The sequence below is a fragment of the Carassius carassius genome, chromosome 36, assembly GCF_963082965.1.
Source record: "Carassius carassius chromosome 36, fCarCar2.1, whole genome shotgun sequence".
Taxonomy (NCBI): Eukaryota; Metazoa; Chordata; class Actinopteri; order Cypriniformes; family Cyprinidae; genus Carassius; species Carassius carassius.
The window spans coordinates 18,853,028-18,872,555 of record NC_081790.1 but is presented as its reverse complement, the minus strand read 5'-3'; the positions used below and the strand labels follow the sequence as shown (position 1 = coordinate 18,872,555).

The 19,528-nt window shown below is 37.4% G+C and overlaps 4 protein-coding genes across 4 annotated transcripts; 2 read left to right on the top strand and 2 right to left on the bottom strand.

The window, feature by feature from the left end:
• Positions 1-409: 409 nt before the first annotated feature.
• arxb (aristaless related homeobox b) lies at positions 410-4,556 on the bottom strand. The gene is made up of 5 exons (XM_059526646.1): positions 4,179-4,556; positions 3,259-3,763; positions 2,713-2,758; positions 1,401-1,696; positions 410-1,295 (listed from the first exon to the last, which is right to left on the bottom strand). The coding sequence occupies exons 1-5, from the start codon at positions 4,315-4,317 to the stop codon at positions 1,055-1,057; spliced, it is 1,227 nt and encodes a 408-aa protein (XP_059382629.1). The 5' UTR covers positions 4,318-4,556; the 3' UTR covers positions 410-1,054.
• A 571-nt stretch (positions 4,557-5,127) lies between these two features.
• LOC132117382 (sperm-associated antigen 16 protein) lies at positions 5,128-7,185 on the top strand. Its single transcript, XM_059526644.1, has one exon. The coding sequence runs from the start codon at positions 5,251-5,253 to the stop codon at positions 7,093-7,095; it is 1,845 nt and encodes a 614-aa protein (XP_059382627.1). The 5' UTR covers positions 5,128-5,250; the 3' UTR covers positions 7,096-7,185.
• A 3,070-nt stretch (positions 7,186-10,255) lies between these two features.
• Positions 10,256-15,044, top strand: ccdc82 (coiled-coil domain containing 82). The gene is made up of 7 exons (XM_059526642.1): positions 10,256-11,129; positions 12,000-12,258; positions 12,363-12,455; positions 13,727-13,851; positions 13,999-14,169; positions 14,268-14,468; positions 14,580-15,044. The coding sequence occupies exons 1-7, from the start codon at positions 10,587-10,589 to the stop codon at positions 14,643-14,645; spliced, it is 1,458 nt and encodes a 485-aa protein (XP_059382625.1). The 5' UTR covers positions 10,256-10,586; the 3' UTR covers positions 14,646-15,044.
• A 17-nt stretch (positions 15,045-15,061) lies between these two features.
• pomp (proteasome maturation protein) lies at positions 15,062-19,465 on the bottom strand. The gene is made up of 6 exons (XM_059526643.1): positions 19,346-19,465; positions 18,747-18,847; positions 18,599-18,659; positions 17,338-17,439; positions 15,395-15,488; positions 15,062-15,218 (listed from the first exon to the last, which is right to left on the bottom strand). The coding sequence occupies exons 1-6, from the start codon at positions 19,346-19,348 to the stop codon at positions 15,151-15,153; spliced, it is 429 nt and encodes a 142-aa protein (XP_059382626.1). The 5' UTR covers positions 19,349-19,465; the 3' UTR covers positions 15,062-15,150.
• Between the last annotated feature and the right edge of the window lie 63 nt (positions 19,466-19,528).

Genomic DNA, 19,528 nt, shown 5'->3' with positions numbered 1-19,528 from the left:
TTCCTATAAAGAGCTGTAAAGTCGTTCCCGACTATGTCATCATCAAACAAACCATACTGATAACTTTGTTTATCATGTGTATCATGGTTTTCGAAGTTCCGTCAATAATTTTCGGAGCAAAATCTGTTCATTTTCAGTCACGCTCCCAAAACATTGATAAGCTACATCTGCCAACTAAAGACGCATATTTAGTGCACAAGTTGAAATATATCTTTCGTGGTAGAAGAAAGGTTGCTAGAAAATGCTATTTTATACAAAATCCTTGGTTTTCTTTTGGCTGTAATTAAGATGATGCAATAAAATAACAAATAAAATAAAAAAGCACTTTAAAAATCCGTATTAAAAGGTCAGAAATTACACAATAAGCCGTTATCAATTTTGTAACTTGTCCATCGTCCATTTGTTTAAGCATTAAATACAGAAGGAATTTTAAGACAACACAAAACGTTTATGTTTTTTCATTTCACATTATTTTATTTTCCCTGCCTAATTCATCAAGAGAAGCATACGGATATTTTGTTTATTTCCCTGAATGGTGTCTCCTAGGTTTAAAAACATATAATAAACTCATGGTAATGCATGGCAACATAACCTAAACTATTTTAGTACTATTCTGTGAACACAGAAAGTGCTGCCTTATAAAAAATCCTAATATTGCATGATGCAGAATAAATACATGTCGAGTAAAACATAACTTTTACTGTTACAGAACAAACCTTTAAAAGTGTTGGACGTGTAACATATTAAAAGCAGCTTGTCCTGGTAATTTGTTCATATATATATAGCTGTTTGAGTATTGTTTTATTCATTTCCTAATGAAAACAGGATGAAATTATCTAAAAAGATCATTCAACAAATGAAAAAAAAAACATTCAGCACTCATTAACAACCACTATTAAACAAACAAAAAACGCTTTAGAATGCTACAGTTCAACTTCCAGAGACTAAAACTACATTGTGTATTAATGTATCTATTAATAATCACCTAACTCTCCAGATATCAGTGCTTCCGCTTGACTTTGGTCTTTTGCCATCTCTCAACTGAGAGTGAGTCTTAGCACTCCTCTTTTCCAGTCATTCCAGCAGCAGTGATGTGAGTCAGCTGAGCAGAATGCTCCTTTGCTTTGAGACGCAGTGCTGCTATGCTGGAAGTGCGGAGGTCCACCGTTGGAGAAGAAGGTAAGGGTGATGAAGAGGAGAGAAGGTTGTTGGTGAGGTGGGAGCGTTGAACTGGACCCTCGATGGCAGGAAGGGGTATCCTTTGCAGTGCCACTGGACCTATGCTTGTAAAAAGTCTGATGAGAAATGTAACCAGATATTATAGCCATTATAAAATGTGAAAGGTAAAGATAAATAAACTTGTTTAAACGGTTTGTGTTGAACATGCAAATGAAGCTCACCTTCCAAAAGTGGGGTTAATGAAAGCGGGATGTCTAAACATGGCCGCCCCTAACAGAGCACTGAAGCCAAGAGGGGAGGCAGGGTTTGGGGGAGGCTGAGCCAGTCTTTGGAGTGGAGCAGGCCAAGATGAATCAATAGCTGGATGTGGGTTTGGGACAAAAGGATTCCCACTCAGGTAATGACACAAGGACTGTGCAGTAGGGGGGGTTCCAGGATAGTGTAGACTCAGAGTGTGTGACTGGACCCCCGCCTTTTCCCTTTTCCTCCATTTTGCACGTCGATTCTGGAACCAGACCTTGAGAGGAAACAATGCTTTTGTCAATTACAAGTAGTTAGGAGTTTTTTTTCTTCTCCTCCTTTTTTTTTCTTTAGTTTTTCTACATTTTGTTAAGCAATATCACTAGTGTCTCCTTAGTGAAGGCTTGTATTAGTCTTTCTTGAATAGAATAATGTTGGCATGACAAGAAATATACAAACTTTTTTGAGAGTATCCATAAAGGAGACAACTAAAAAATGTAAACTCTCACAGTATTTCCAAACCTGTATTATGTTCTGACTTCTATGGAACACAACAAAATGAACACAAAAATATACTAAATTTGTATTCCTGAAGCAGAAACGTCATTCTAAAGCACAGGTAACCAACCCTGCTCCTGGCAATCGACTGTTCTGTAAAGTTTAGCTCCAACCCTAATCAAACACACCTGCCTTTAATTTTTAAGTGAACTGTCCCTTTAAGACGGAAAGTTGTTTACCTATGAAGGTAGTTCATAAAAAAGGGGGTCAAAAATATACACTGTTTAGTGGAAATGTGAAGATTTATTATTAGGCAATAACGCAATAGTAACTTTCTAGGCCAACATTGTGTGTAATTTAAAATAAATAAATAAATACGCGATTCTCTAAAACATCTAAATAAACGAATATTTTATATATTCTCGCGTCATTTTCACTTTTATATGAATATGATGTGGCTAATATCTAACATATAATAGATTTTAATGTATTTTTCAATACAATTAATCGAAAATAAACCGCTGAATCAAGTCCAAGTAGCCTAAATTGTAGCAACGATGTAGCAAAGGATACAATGGCTGTACGTTTAATACGAATCCTATTTTAGATAGCCAGTCGCATTAATTGTTGCTATCTTAAAAACGCATTGCAAAAAAACAACAACAACAATTTCATATAGCTTAAATGTTTTAGACTTAACGGTGACCTTTAGAAAATTCGATTTTTTTTTTCAGTGTTTCTATTCTTGTCGAGATATTGTCCCGCAGTCGTGAGATAAATGGGAAAGTGACTTACTTGCACCCGTGCTTCTGTAAGATCAAGTCTCATTGCTAATTCCTCCCTTAAATTAGAGAGAGAGAGAAACAAAAACAAATTGTAGGTCGAATGTCTATCTCATTCAAAAATATATATATATTTTTTTTTACTCTTGACCATACATTTTACTCAAATGAAAAATATATACATTTATTGAATTGCATTCTAGTGAAAAACATGCTTTTCAAATTCTAGCTCCTGTGCTATTGAAACTGTTAATGTAGCCTACAGTGATTGCAACGAAAAGTAATAGCGACACACAAAAAATATTTATCTCCTTAAAATACTAAAAACATAAAAAACTGCTAAAATTGTACCTATACCTTTTTTCTATTTAAGCATATTTAATTTTCATATGGCTGCTTTTAATATATAGGCTAGCTACTGAAAATTATTAATGATGTTGTCTTAATGAAGATGTGACGAATGGTGCCTTCCAACCATCAATGAATCACTTTATATAGCTATAGGCTATATTTGCTTAATATTAAAGCATTATCTTCTACAAGTTGGTGCTGCCGTTACCTTGTGAAAACATCTGGATAATGAGTCTTTTGAAAAGCTCTTTCCAGCTCCTCAAGCTGATAGCCGGTAAATGTGGTCCGGTATCTCCTCTGTTTTCGTTTTAACATCCCATCTTCAGCGTCACTTCCCGCTGATAAAGTAGTTTCCTCACTGTTCTTTAAATATCCCTCTGGTTCTCGCAGTCCCTTCAGACCCGGAGACACGGTTGTCTCTCTACATAGTCTTTCATTGTCGGTTTCTTTCTCCTCTGGTCTTGGCGTGGGACAAGATGTGTCTCTACATGAATGTAAAGAAGCGTTTTCCTGATACAATATAGCACGACTGGTGTTTACAAGCGAGGCCTCTGTAATTTGTAATTTTGCACAAGCGGTGTGTAGCAGTTTTGGACCCCCTGCTTCAGTCTGGTCTGTGTGAATGGAGGAGTCCGTCAGCGGGGCGAAGGGGCGGCGGAGCTTCGGAGGCAGGTGCATGTCTGGTTGAAGGGGCCACAAACTGTTTGGTGTTGCTGTAAGCAAAAATTATTTATCAACAGGATAAATTAAGTTACGATAGTCTTCTAATTAAACTTAGAGGATTCTTCTAAAAGACCACATTTCAGAGTTTTGTATTTAATCACTAGGCTATTTAGACATTTATTACGCTATAGCCTACTTGTATAACTGCTAATTGTTGTTGTTATTAATTATAGATAGGCTAATAGCATGCAATATTTGTTACATGGACACAGTAATGAACTTTGTCTATTTCAAGACCATTAAAATAGGCTAAATTCTAATTTAAGTCAGTAGCTAGTAGCTTCAGCTATTAAAAACCATTGGTGAGTTTACAACAACAACAACAAAAAAATAATGCAATTCAGTGGACAACATAAGTAAAAACAATTACAACAGAATCAAAAAATTAAAGAAGAAACGACTAACCTTTAACTTTTGAGGGACTTTTCCTTCCTAGAATACTGTCGATGCAGTACGAGGACACCAGAGTATTTGATTTACATTTGCAGTTTGTTTGATCTGGATTTTCCCCCTCTGTTTCGCTGCTCATATCTCTGGCTTTCATGAAGGCTACAGAAACCAGTGATCCATATGGCGCGCGTCCCCGTGCTCTCGCTGACTGATCTTTGGAAAAGCTCGCGCACGCCGACCTTTGTACTGATGATTCAGCTTCCAAAACTCAGCCTCAACATCTGATTGGTTCTGCAGTGAAGGGCTCTGCCTCCGAATGTCCGATTCAGTTTAAAGATACTTATCAATTCTAACTTTATACATTTTGCCTAAACATTTCATATTATATTTTATATGATATTGATAATTGTTGTCATTATTATATCTAGGCTACTTTTGTAAGTGCATATTAATATATAGACCATATTAAAATATATAAAAGTTGCCTGTATTGACTAACCAGTTAAATAACTATTCATTTATCCTCGAACAAAATTACCAAAACATATCGTGTTTTTATTCCTCACACCTTACACCTGAACTAACTTGCGTGGACATTCAACACAAAAAGAAAGAAAGAAAGAAAATAATATTATTTCATAGACAAAATTCTTTATCAACATTATTACAGAACTGTCATATATTTATAATAATTGTACATTCCGTTTTTAAAACCAGTTTAGTTTGGAATTCACTGCTCCCTGAGCGCCATCTACTGTTTATATTGACCTATATTAACTATTTTAATCACATGCATGTGAGGTTAAACAATAATCACGAATAATATCCGTTGTCAAACATGTAAAAGTTTAATTAAAAGTAAGCTTAATTATGTGTACATTTTATTGTTTTTGTAAAACTTCTATATTTGTGTCAATTTTATATATTTTACGATTTAAAACGTAGGTCGATTTTAAATAAAACATAAATAAAAAAATAGCATGGAATCATTTAGTGTGTAAACGGAAACTGTTCTCATGGTCACGGTCTCACGGTCACCATGGAAACAATACACAACTTTGTAAAGCACAACAAAGCGACGTGAAAAATGGCAGTCAGATACGAAGTAGCAGAAAAATCCGATGACGGTCCATATTACTTAGAGAAAGTTTTAATTCCAGAAGACTCTGAGGATGACTATAAATACGACGAAGTGACCGTCGACGACGAACTCAGCATACCTGAAGGCGAAGAGGACTTGGAAACGGCTGTTAAAGCAGTGCAGGATCAAACTGATACCACCGAACGCACAGCACAGCCTCAGAGGGTCAGTTCGGCCAAACATTCATTTCCTAAAATATCTGAGGTGGTGGAAGACTTTGTCCGCAATTATCTGGTAAAGATGGGTATGAAAAGAACATTGGACTGCTTCCAAATCGAGTGGTTTGAAATGATACACAACGGCTTAATTAAAACAGACCACATGGAACTCGTCCCTGATGTCTATACACGCAACCAGCTTCTGGACAACGAGCTGAAAAACGTGCAGAAAGAGCGGGATAGTTATAAACAGGCTGCATTTGAAGCTGGAGAAACCATAGTAAAACTTCAAAGAGAGAGGGACTTTCATAGGATGCAGCACAAGCGTGTTGTTCAAGAGAAGAATAGACTTGTTGAGGACATTAAAAAGCTGAAGAAACACTATGCATCCTACGAACCTGCTCTTAGGCAACTAAACGAGAAGTATCAAACAGCCGTGAGGCAGAAGATGCTGGTTAGTCTAGAGAGAGACAGAGCTCTCAGCCAGGTTCAGAACATAGACAGCTCTCTTCATACCGCACATTATTCCCCAGGAACCCGGAAATCTGCTAACACGGCAGCGCAAAGAGAAAAAATCCAGAAGAGTCCAGAAAAAAGTGCACACCTAACATGTGACAACATTGCATCAAATGATGCTATAAAAGACCCCAACAAAAACACAAGGCATCCTAAAGACTCTGAATTCCCAGCAAGCACTCGAGTCAATCCCTACTTGCCACAAATCAAAGCTCTTTCCTCACTCAACACCAAATCAGCCAACTTCTCTCTCTTCAAGTCTTTTAAAGCGCACACGATGGCAGTGAGCTTCCTCGCTCTCCATCCTCGTAAAATGATAGTAGCCTCCTCAAGTGATGACCAGCTTTGGAGATTATGGGGAATACCAGAGGGAGAGATGATCATGACTGGCGAGGGTCACACTGATTGGCTGTCATCATGTAGTTTCCATCCCAGCGGGGGTTACCTGGGGACCACAAGTGGGGACTCCACAGTTAAAATTTGGGACTTTGCTCAAAGTCGATGTGTGCTTAGTTTGGAGGGACACATTCACACCACCTGGGCTTGTTCCTTCCATTCCTGTGGTGATTTTGTGGCCTCTTGTTCATTGGATAACACGGCTAAAGTGTGGGACTTGAATAGCGAGCGTTGCCGGTGCACTCTGCGTGGGCATGTTGACTCGGTGAACAGCATTTCTTTCTTGCCTTTCTCAAACATTCTACTTACCTGCTCCGCAGACAAGACCCTCTCTCTTTGGGATGCCCGTGCTGGACTGTGTGCCCAGACTTTCTATGGACACAAGCATTCATGCAACTATGCCACCTTCAATGCCACAGGTGACACAATTGCTTCGTGCGACTCTTTTGGGGTGCTCAAATTATGGGATGTGAGGAATGTCTCAGCAATGGTGACCATGGACACTGGGCCTCATCCCAGCAATCAAGTGGCCTTCAATCCAAATGGAAGAATTCTAGCGGTGGCGAGTAATGATGGCACTGTTAAAATTGTAGAAGTGGCATCTTTACATACGTCGAGTCTCATAGCTCATGAAGATGCTGTTCAGAGTGTCATTTTTGACTATAAAGGGGAATACCTTCTGTCTGCAGGCTCTGACGGTGCAATTCATGTCTGGTCATAACAATGTATATTTGCAATGCTTGAGAAATAGTTTTAAAATATAAATACATTCTGACATCCTTTGTTATTAATAAATATAACTATACATTTATTTGTCCGTTTAAAAAATGTTTTCAGTACACAAACCTCTAAATTCTGGAAGAATTATCATAAGATTTAAATAACTAAATTAAACAACTCTTAAAAAGCAATGCATGCAAAACTTTCCCCACCAAATATATATATATATACATGTATAATTATTATTTTTTATGTGTATTTGCACATTAAATTCACAATCATATGGGAACCTTTATTTACTCATATAATAATCATAAATGACAACAGTTTATTTTATGTTCTTATTACATAATTTCTTTATACCCATTTTTTTATAATCATTATCTCAGTCTGTAATGTAATGTTTTCCATGTGTTCTTATATTTTCTCAATGCTGAATTCAGAGAATTAAAAATGTCAAACCACTTTACAGTTGCTCTTCTTGGTAAACTAGTTTTATTTCCTCTCCAAAGGCAATTTTTACACCAGTTTGCCATTTAATAGTTAATTTTAGTCACTGTCTGCAGCTGAATCACATCCTGGCACTTTGTGATTCAAAAAGTAAATAGAGGGACATACATGTATCTCTCCTTTGAGATGTCACTTACCTGGTAAATTTACTATCCAAATTACCATTCAAAGTGATAAATATAAACTGTGGGATAAAAGTGAGAGGCTTAACTTATATAAGGACTGAAGCATAATAGGAATAGATAACTTTTCTAGATTATCAATGTTATAATTTTAATAAAATTGTACAACCCGAATTCCGGAAAAGTTGGGACGTTTTTAAAATTTTAATAAAATGAAAACTAAAAGACTTTCAAATCACATGAGCCAATATTTTATTCACAATAGAACATAGATAACATAGCAAATGTTTAAACTGAGAAAGTTTACAATTTTATGCACAAAATGAGCTCATTTCAATTTTGATTTCTGCTACAGGTCTCAAAATAGTTGGGACGGGGCATGTTTACCATGGTGTAGCATCTCCTTTTCTTTTCAAAACAGTTTGAAGACGTCTGGGCATTGAGGCTATGAGTTGCTGGAGTTTTGCTGTTGGAATTTGGTCCCATTCTTGCCTTATATAGATTTCCAGCTGCTAAAGAGTTCGTGGTCATCTTTGACGTATTTTTCGTTTAATGATGCGCCAAATGTTCTCTATAGGTGAAAGATCTGGACTGCAGGCAGGCCAGGTTAGCACCCGGACTCTTCTACGACGAAGCCATGCTGTTGTTATAGCTGCAGTATGTGGTTTTGCATTGTCCTTCTGAAATAAACAAGGCCTTCCCTGAAATAGACGTTGTTTGGAGGGAAGCATATGTTGCTCTAAAACCTTTATATACCTTTCAGCATTCACAGAGCCTTCCAAAACATGCAAGCTGCCCATACCGTATGCACCCCCATACCATCAGAGATGCTGGCTTTTGAACTGAACGCTGATAACATGCTGGAAGGTCTCCCTCCTCTTAAGCCCGGAGGACACGGCGTCCGTGATTTCCAACAAGAATGTCAAATTTGGACTCGTCTGACCATAAAACACTATTCCACTTTGAAATAGTCCATTTTAAATGAGCCTCGGCCCACAGGACACGACGGCGCTTCTGGACCATGTTCACATATGGCTTCCTTTTTGCATGATAGAGCTTTAGTTGGCATCTGCTGATGGCACGGCGGATTGTGTTTACCGACAGTGGTTTCTGAAAGTATTCCTGGGCCCATTTATTAATGTCATTGACACAATCATGCCGATGAGTGATGCAGTGTCGTCTGAGAGCCCGAAGACCACAGGCATCCAATAAAGGTCTCCGGCCTTGTCCCTTACGCACAGAGATTTCTCCAGTTTCTCTGAATCTTTTGATGATGTTATGCACTGTAGATGATGAGATTTGCAAAGCCTTTGCAATTTGACGTTGAGGAACATTGTTTTTAAAGTTTTCCACAATTTTTTTACGCAGTCTTTCACAGATTGGAGAGCCTCTGCCCATCTTTACTTCTGAGAGACTCTGCTTCGCTAAGACAAAGCTTTTATAGCTAATCATGTTACAGACCTGATATCAATTAACTTAATTAATCACTAGATGTTCTCCCAGCTGAATCTTTTCAAAACTGCTTGCTTTTTTAGCCATTTGTTGCCCCCGTGCCAACTTTTTTGAGACCTGTAGCAGGCATTAAATTTTAAATGAGCTAATTAAGTGGATAAAAGTGTAAAATTTCTCAGTTTAAACATTTGCTACGTTATCTATGTTCTATTGTGAATAAAATATTGGCTCATGTGATTTGAAATTCCTTTAGTTTTCATTTTATTAAAATTTAAAAAACGTCCCAACTTTTCTGGAATTCGGGTTGTAGATGGGTTGTATGGTTAAGAACATGGGGGGAGTGCATGTACAGTTCTCTCTCCACCTTCAATATCACGACTTAGGTGCCCTTGAGCAAGGCATCGAACCCCCAACTGCTCCCCGGGCGCCGCAGCATAAATGGCTGCCCACTGCTCCGGGTGTGTGTTCACAGTGTGTGTGTGTGTTCACTGCTCTGTGTGTGTGCACTTTGGATGGGTTAAACGCAGAGCACAAATTCTGAGTATGGGTCACCATACTTGGCTGAATGGCTGAATGTCACTTCACTTCACTCACTTCACATAATGCAGAATGTACTTCTCTCTCTCTGTGTGTGTTTTTTTATGTTAAAATAATTATACTTAGCATGTGGGTCTGACACACTCCAAATATCATTGGGAACACAGGAATGTGTGTAATCTTAATTAATACTATATAAACAGTTTCACTGAAATATCAAAGTCACGTTAAGGTATTCCATAGCCTTTGGAAAAATTATGTCACTGTGCTTGGCAGTTTATGTGTAACTATATCTTCTTTTCAGATGTAGTCTATATAGCCCACTTAACATTTAACCACAGACACACATTTACACAACCCCACACCCCCCCCACCCAAAAAAAAAAAAACAATAACAAGGAAATGGCAAGAACATTACACAAAGATAAAACCCTCATTGTAAATCATCTGATTTGAAACTATTCTCCTTGTCTTTGGGTGGCGCGTTTGTTCCAGCTGATGTGAAGCTAACGACGGAAGTGCGTATCTACAAAAACACAGACACGCCCCCTCATGTTATTGGCGCGTGTGGCGGACTGGAGAAGAATGATACATACTGTGACCATATTTATTCAAATCACTCCTTAAATATCGATTGCAACAATAGATTGAGCTTTACGGACATCTTGCATGCTCGAATCAATGATTTAGTATGACAAAAATTGCTGAATAATCATTCACGAGACGGGAATGTAATTTCACAGCAATGGAGCATCCTGTTGCTTATATGTGTCTAGATATATGACAACTGGCTATAATAGATTACGTTTAAAAATATATAACAACATTTCTCGGTGTATTTCAGTCAAGGGTCAGTTTTTTCTCCGTAAAAATGATGAAAAGCGTAGGAAAGCTTTTTGGGTTAAGGCGAAAATGCCCGCCCGCCAAGTGTCGCATTGACAAAAAGACTCGCGTGAATCCCATTGACCGTATACTGGATGACAGCGACGAGGGCTCGTACGCCAGCACCACGAGCGTCAGTTCAGAAAGTGAATACCATAACTCCGAGGAAGAGTCCGGTACCTCCGACAGCTCTTACCGAGCACGTGAGAGCGACGGAGATGATAGCAGCGAGACGGACGAGAAATGCGCCGTGTCTCGACGAAAGAGGAAGAGATCCGCCAGCGCGCCTCCGCCTGACGAAAGCGATTCCAGCGACTCTTCCAGCGACGCCGGCGGAGAGCCGCTCAGGAGAGTGTTACAGAGAAAACGCCTCAGGCTGCCGGAGGACTCCGAGGACGAGGCTCTGAGGGAGAAGAAGAGAGAGATGGAACTGACAGAAGCTGCTGCCAAGAGAAGAGAGAGAAAGAATAAACTCATGGAGCTGTCAAAGAGAAGAAAGGCAGGCACCCCGCGGCGCAGGCGCAGGACGTTGGTAAGCTGACAGGGACAGAACAAGAAAAAGTACATTGGAGCAAACAAAAAGCAAATTTCTGGGTCAAGCATCATAACCTCTTTAGTCTTTAGTAAAACACTTGTGTTTACATATATTTTAATCAAGTATTTGCATTTGCCATGATGCTGTTGCTATTTCCATGTTTCCATCTTACAGTGCAAACATTTGTTCATACTTAACATGTTACTTCAGGTGCATTTTTCATAATGTATGCCCAGTTTTGGAAAAAATGGTCATCCATCCATCCATTTTTCATCCCAGAATCTTGGGCCACAGAAGGGGGGCACCCTGAAGGGATGTCCAGTTCATCACAGGGCTGAAATTTGGTAATTTTGTGAATAATATATCTAATTGAAAATAAGTAAGTAATGATTTATTTATGAGGTTCATCATGTTTTTTATATTTATTGACGGTAAAGTATCTAATTTATTTGTCCCATCTTCTGTGACTGAGAGAAAAACATCTCAAACAAGTATTATGACAATCGGACATTATTAACTTTATACTTTTGACACAGAAATCTGATTGATTGATCGTGACCATTGGTTTAAAAGATGCAGTTGTCCTTTTATAAGGTCAGAGAAGTTGCATCTTGCATGCAATTTAAATGTCAATAATCAACTATGAAAGTAGTTACCCAATCCATTTGACTTTTCATATAACCTAATACAAATGAGTAGATTTTAAAACAAATGCAAACGTTTCAACCATTTACAATTTTCACTCTTGAGCAGTTTCAGCAATAAGGTTGACCAAAATTGCACTACAATAAGTAACAGAAACAACGGGTTCCCTGAAAAGAGCCTGGTTAATAACGGGATACCTTGTCTATTTGTTGTTTTCTACAGGGTTCAGAAGAAGAGGAAAGAGAGGAGGACAAGGAGGACAAAGTTGAAGAGCCAAGTAAAGCAGATGATTTTGCTGATGAATCTAGTGTAGAAGAGAAGTGCAGTCCTCTAAACAGCAGCGAGGAGGAAAAACTTGCTGATAGTAGTGACAGTCTGAAGGATTTTATTGTGGAGGAAGAGGAACAGAAAAAGGATGAAGATCAGGAGGAAGAGGGGGAGGCCAAAGAAAAGGCCTTTCTCTCTCAGCTTCCACGCGAGTGTAAGACCACGTGATTTTTATATTGATTTTCAGATTTGGAATCCTAATAGTAGCTGTAACATTTAAGTTAATTAGAAAATCTCATGTTTCCCTTCCCATTACAGTTATCACAGGATCTCAGCTCACCCACTTTCAGGTGGTGGTCAAAGCCTTGCTGATCAATGTACTGGACTCAAGCTTCCTCAAGTCACTTTACAGTATGTTCTTCAAGTTATTCCTTAACTTAAGCACTGGGGCTCTCCATCTATCAGCACACAGAAACGTAGTAAGGAGATCAGTGAAATAGTCCATGTGACATCAGGGGTTCAACCGTTGTTTATGTTCAGCATGCGCACACTTTCTACTGAACGTAAACCATGCAGATTTACATTCTGATTTACATAAAGATTTACATTACTCTCCAAAATGGCGGAAGATGGTAACTCGGGGAGAAGATTGTTTTCTTTGCGCACAAAAATTATTCTCGTAGCTTCGTAATATTACGGTTGAACCCCTGATGTCACATGGACTATTTTCCCGATCTCCTTACTAGGTTTCTTTGCGTTGATAGTGGTAATATCCTTGCTGTCTATAATTAGGGCTGCACGATTATGACAAAAATCATAATTGTCGATTATTCCCTTGAAATTGTAATTGCGATTATTAATTACGATTATCACAATTTACATTGAATTATGTTTATACCATTGTTTGATGCAACTGCATGCCGTATTTTTCTATGAAAAGAAACAAGCTGGAAACACTCTAACTGAAAAACTTTGTGCTTTTCTATAGTATTAAGCCTCAAATTTCAACTATAAATCGGATTGGTTTTTTCTTTAAATGATAAAAATGGCATTATGATGTTATAGTAAAATTAAAATAATGGGAAAAATCCTAAAGATAACATGTAGAAAGAAAAAACACATCTTAAGCATACAGAATAACATAAGTGGACTTTGAACGAATAATTGCCACTTTAAACAGTTACGTAATTGTGGCATCCTTGATTGTAATCGCGATTAGAAATTCAATTAACTGTGCAGCCCTACTGTCTATGGAGGGTCAGAGAGCTCTCAGATTCCATCAAAAATATCTTAATTTGTGTTCTGAAGATGAACGAAGGTCTTACGGGTTTGGAACGACATGAGGGTGAGTTATTAATGACAGAATTTTTCTTTTTGGGTGAACTGTCCCTTTAAGCAGAACATCCATGCAATAAATGAAATGTTTCTTAAGAACCAAAACAAAAAAGAACTTTACCAAATTAGGAATAAATTACATTTTAAAATGCATTACAATAAAACAGCTCTTAATGATATTTCACAATGTTAATATAACTTAATATAAATACATTTAAATGTACTGTATATTTGAGTAAATAAATGCAGCCTTCAGAAACATTAAAAAAGTCTTACAGACCCCATAGTTTTGAATGATTGAATGAATGAATATCTATATATATCTGACTTTGTGTTATTGACTCTAGATGGCGAACGAACAAAACGATACGCCCAGGAGATGAAATCATCATTGCTTCATTTTGATGAGCGACTGGTCCTTCCACGTCTGGAGAACCTGAAGCAGAGGAGCCGCTGGAAAGACCGTTACAAAGTACGCCCTTTGTGTTTTTCACGAAAAGATGGCTCGTTTCTGAGTAAAATTTATTTTTTACTATAAATCACTTGTATGTGAAGTTTAAAAAACATGGTGTGGTGTAGATTACTTTTATGTCTATTCATCATTTTTGTTTATTAAAAGGAAAGGGTAGAATGTTATCCCAAATTGCGGGTTATGGTGACAAGGGTCCAGATGAAGGGATGCGAAGCCTGTGAGCTTCACAGAACGGGCCGCTTCACTGTGCGGCTCTCTGGCCAGTTGTACCACAGCAACACCCTGCAGGAGGACCAGTTCATGCCCGATGATTCCCAGGTTGTTTTCCATACAAGTTACATATACAGTTTAACCATAAATAGTTTAAAGAATAATTTTGAGCACTTGATGGAATGTTTATTCGTTAACTATTGCAGAGTTTCTTTGTTGGCTCTGTCTGTGCCAGTCGTACTGAGGTCTACCATGCCCTGAAACACTTCAAATACCATCTGTTTGAGAAGTGTCGCACTGCTTTAGAAGCTCAGAAGGAAGAAGATACAGTAGAGGATGACGAACCAGTTAAGGACACAGTCAACAAAGTGTTTACTAAACTGCAGGATGCAGGATGGATCAGTGAGGTGTGAATATGTAACCTTCTTTTATGTGTCTTGAAAAGCTATTTACATACGTATGAGGAATGTCTTTTCTTGTGAATGAAACTGATTGCTGTTTTCTTTCCATCCGTTTAGCAATACGAGAAGTTTCAGGAACATCTCAATTCAGCTGATTTCTTCCAGGAAGAAAAGCTGGACTGAGAGTGTTAAACATTCCATAATGGCATCCGATCTACAGTTTTATTTCTGTAAATATTTTTTTTTAATGTCGTCATATAAAGCATGGCTAACTTTTGAGTTGTTGAAAAGTGTGTGCCCTGAAGATACAGCATTTTAATTTTGCAATTATACTACTGTGTAATTTGCTTCTGCATGATAGATATCAATTTAATACTGAGAATATACAAACAATAATACAACCTGAAATGTAACTTTCTTTTTTTTTTGTATTTTATCCTGAACATTGTGCTTTCAAATATCTGTATGTTGGTTTTATGCATTCATTTATAAATAATCTCATTTTAACGCTTCCATGTAAATGCATCCAAGTCATTTTACAGTGTTTCAGTGTTCTTGTAATAAACAAAACTCATAACCAGGTTGTTTTGCAACAACAATTTCTGAATTCAAGTTTTACATTTTATTAGAAACTGGGGTCAAACAATGCATATAACACAATCTACGGGCTTGAGGTGAAACCCCATCTTCACAGGATACCAAGCTTGTATTCGGTCATGATATGAGGATCGCCCATCATCTCACTTTGGATCGGATCTGGGAGAAAAAGGAAAGAGAAACATGAGACCTAGTATACTTCACAAAATAACATTCCAATAAAAAAAAATTTAAATAAAACAATCAGTCCCATATTTTAATAAAACAAAATCATGCGAGGAACTAAACAGGTCATTACTTTGAGGACTTTAAAGCTAATGTGCAACGAATGTTACCATTGAGGATGTCCTCAAAGCCAATGGTGTCATCGGAACCTCTCAGGGTATCCAGGGCCAGATTTGAGCTTGGAAGGAAGGGCAAACGCTGAATCTGAAAGAAAGAAAGTGAAAAGTTTAAATAAAATAGTCTTCTATAATGAGTATTAGGTAGGACTGTGCGATAAATCGAAATAAAATCGAGATTTGAGTGTGCGCGATTTCTAAATTGCTTTATAGTATGATTTTCCGCGGCCCTGACCTCCCGCGGTATGTTATCTGAACCAATCAGGATGCAGTGCACCTAAGTGGAGCGGGAGAACAGAGCAGACTGGGCATATGCCTAACTCCAGGTTCACACACTGTCTGTGATGCGTAGCCTTTTTTTTTTTTCCGAGCCCATGTTAACGGATCAGAATGTTCACACTGCACCCAGTAAAAAGACGAGAACAGAAAACGGCTTATGAGTCATCCAAAAATATTTTTAATGATATTCGGGTCGCGGTCGGTCGGGTCCTTTGAAATAAAAATGACAATTAGGCGGTAAAGAAGACTGCATGGGGAGCAACGTCGCTGTTTTTGGTAAAACATGATTTTGACGACAAGTTTTGTTTTATAGAAAACTCTTTAAAAGATTTTCGTTTTGTATAAATTGTATCTTAATTTTGATCAATGTTTTATCAATCAGTTGCCCATATTTAATAAATAAGAAGCAAATATATAGCCTAGCAGACAATGTAATAAGGCGCTGGCACATTCACTTGCATTGCATGTGAACTAAACTCAGCGTGTGCCTCAGATTTTAGAAATATAGGCTATATATTACAGAAAGCTTGAAATGTCTTCTTTTTAACGAAAATATTCAAACCAAAATAAATGGTCTCTCTGATTATGTAATCCATATGAAATGTGCATTTCTCTCTGGCGTTCATGGCGAGTCTGCATCGTCAACTTCATATTTGCAGCAACACAGAAAACACCAGTTTATTACTAAACAATAAAATGGCTCCTTGCATATTTTCGAACCAGCAGGCCATTCTGGGTTGAGCGAGACCCCACGGAATGAGCGAGCGGATCGGGATATTCAGAAATGGGCTCTCCGCTCACGAGCTCTGATCGGAACAAACCCGAGCCTCTATGTCTGCTGACCTTGCAGAAACATACAAATAGACATAGCCAGACTAGACTATTTTAGTACAAATTATGAGCTTACTGACGATTTTTTATAAATCTTGACAAAATTATATTAAGGTTTGTTTTTTATTTTTTTTTATTTCTTATTTATTTTTGCCTAGTTAGTTTTAATGACGCTACGATGAGCATTTACTGCTTTTTAAAAATGCAGGTCAGGAAGCAGGTTGGGTACAATATTTTATTTTTATTTTTCTGCGGTCCAAGTTGCGGCCGGGTTAGTTGAAAACATCGGTCGGGTGCGGTTATTAATACATTGGCCTGCGCATCACTGGTGCGAGTGGATAGATTTGCGCTCGCGCATTATTTTAATGTGCTTTCGCGTTACAATAATGTGCTCTCGTACACATAACTTACTGTATACGCACTGCAGACGGAGTACGTGTGACCCTTGGGCAATAAATATATTGGGCAAAACATATAACACCTGAGGCACCGCTACAGTGAGCTTTATGACCAGTGCATGGCAAAAAAAAAATCCCTGAACACGGTTTTATTTTATTATTTTTATTTTTTTCCATACGTCTAGACATTTTGTTTGACATCTTTACTAGTGATTATTTTGTTCTAGAGACATTTGATAAAGCTCTCATTGGTTTTCTTTTGGAAATATGTTTAAAATTTATGCATTTATGACTGTAAAGCATGTCTGTGTGTGTAAAATTGTGATTAAAATCGAAATCGCAAAATTGATCAAAAACTCGTGATAGGTTTTTTTTGTCCATATCGCACAGCCCTAGTATTAGGTCATTTATGACACTTGCTCACAATACCTGTCTAGCCGCTCTGTACTCCATCTGTAGTTTGAGGGGTGCGTGGAGACCCTGGATGTTCCTTAGAGTGTTGAAATTCATCTTGTCCTGGTTGAGCTGAAACTGATTTCACATAATACAAGCTGGTGTTACACTTTATTTTAAGGTGTCCTTGTTACATTGTAATTACACAAGTATGGAACCAAATGAATGAACAGGATCATTTTATAATCATTTTTGATGTTTGCATATTTTAATAGTATTATAACTAATACTTTTGTATTAGGGATGGGATGGTATGAAAATTTAATATCACGATTATAGTGACTAAAATTAGCACGATTATCAATATTACCACGGTTTTGTTGAAACGAGATGAAAGTGTTCAAAAATAGTTGATGCTCACACTGAAAACATTTCAGCAAGTTTTATATTTAATAATCAACAAACAACTAATAAAACAAGCAACTCTATGCACTTAATTTAAAAAAAGATTAAATTCTGTGGCATTTCCTTCCTTACAATGAAAAGTGTAGAACCATAGAAAAGCATAGAAAAGTCACTGACTTTCGCCATTCCTTCTCGAAAAAAAAAACAAAAAAACATTGTGCGCTGCGCTTGCGTCAGACTGTTGCTGGCTGGACATGATTTAATAGCGAGTTATTAAAACCGCGATAATCAAACACGGTTTTAATGATAATTCATTTTTAAACGATATTACTAACCTTCAGCACATTTTATCACGGTTATCGATAAAACCGGTTATCGTCCCATCCCTATTTTGTATGTAATTAAAAAATTACGAAATATTTTTTTGCACTTGTGTGACTATTTAAGATAGCATGTATCACTACATAATTAAGCATGAGCGTCATCATTTACTACCAATAATATTCTGTGTATCATGTACTTATCCATTGAAATGAAATGACTCGAGAAGCTAAATCTTAAACACAAATCTCATTGTCAGTTTCAAACCATATGGCATCCCTTTGTGGATTTCCTCAAAACTGAATAGTGCATGGCTATTTTTCTCTGCAACAGTTGAATTTAATCTATTAACAAAACAGAATTTTATGATTATGCTTAACTTATGTTAGACATACCCCACTTCTTGTTGCTGTTGTTTTCAGTTGATTTTGCTTTATGTTTTTTGTATTGTTTCGCTGGGGTTATTATGGTTGTATTGTATTGTTTGCTTCACTTTGTACTCTTTAAGGTTTGTATATTATGTAAAACAAAACAAAAATTATAAAAAAAACAAATCTTAGATTCTACTCACATTTTTCTCAGAAAGCTCCAATGGATGACTCGGTAGCAGCTCATTCTTTACACTTGAAAACCTATAATCGCAGCAAAATTATGGATTTAGAATATACATTGGGCAGAAACAATCATTTAACTTACAGGTTTATATGACCAGAACTTACCCTCTGCGGAGAGAGTCCTGAACCCCATAAGGACCAGCCTGTGGACACAGACCTGTCACAGGAACACTGTCCTTCAGCTGAGACCGCAGGCCACGAGTATTCTGCAGATAACACACAGTGTTTCAGAAACATAGACAAAAGGAAGCTGATGGAAAAAATGTACACGTCAGATGGGCCTGAAAGAGTGTGAATGAAAGTCACTCCGTTACATTAACGTTTTCAGTCTTTTTAGGGAAGACTTCAAACTGAAAGTAAGGCCATGACGCATCACAATTCATTTAGAAGCTGACAACTTAGTAACAAAACAAATTCTGAAAGGTATGAATTTCTGTCTCGGCAAATAATAAAACATTAAGATATCAAAGTACAAAATATGACTAAATATTCCGTCCTGGAATATAGATAAACACGAGCGGATGGGCTATGCTATGTTAGCTAGCTAATTACCGGCACAGCACAAATAAGTAACTTTACTTTATTAACGACAAATGCACGTTTCACACTTGTACGAAGAGCAGAAAATTATCACAAATGACCACCCTATAAATGGCGACAAAATAAAAGAAAGCACTAGAAAACAAACTGAAGCTCTACACTACCATCTTCAAGCAAGGTTCGTCTTCTTTACGATCAGCAAAAATGTACTTCCGGTCAATGTCGGAAATAGTGTTATCATGTCATCACGACGTAAGAAATGTTTTTGGTCGCTGTTTATTTTTAAGAATGCTCGTATTGTATTATTAATGACAACATATGCCTCTTATGGGTATATTTAGTTGAAA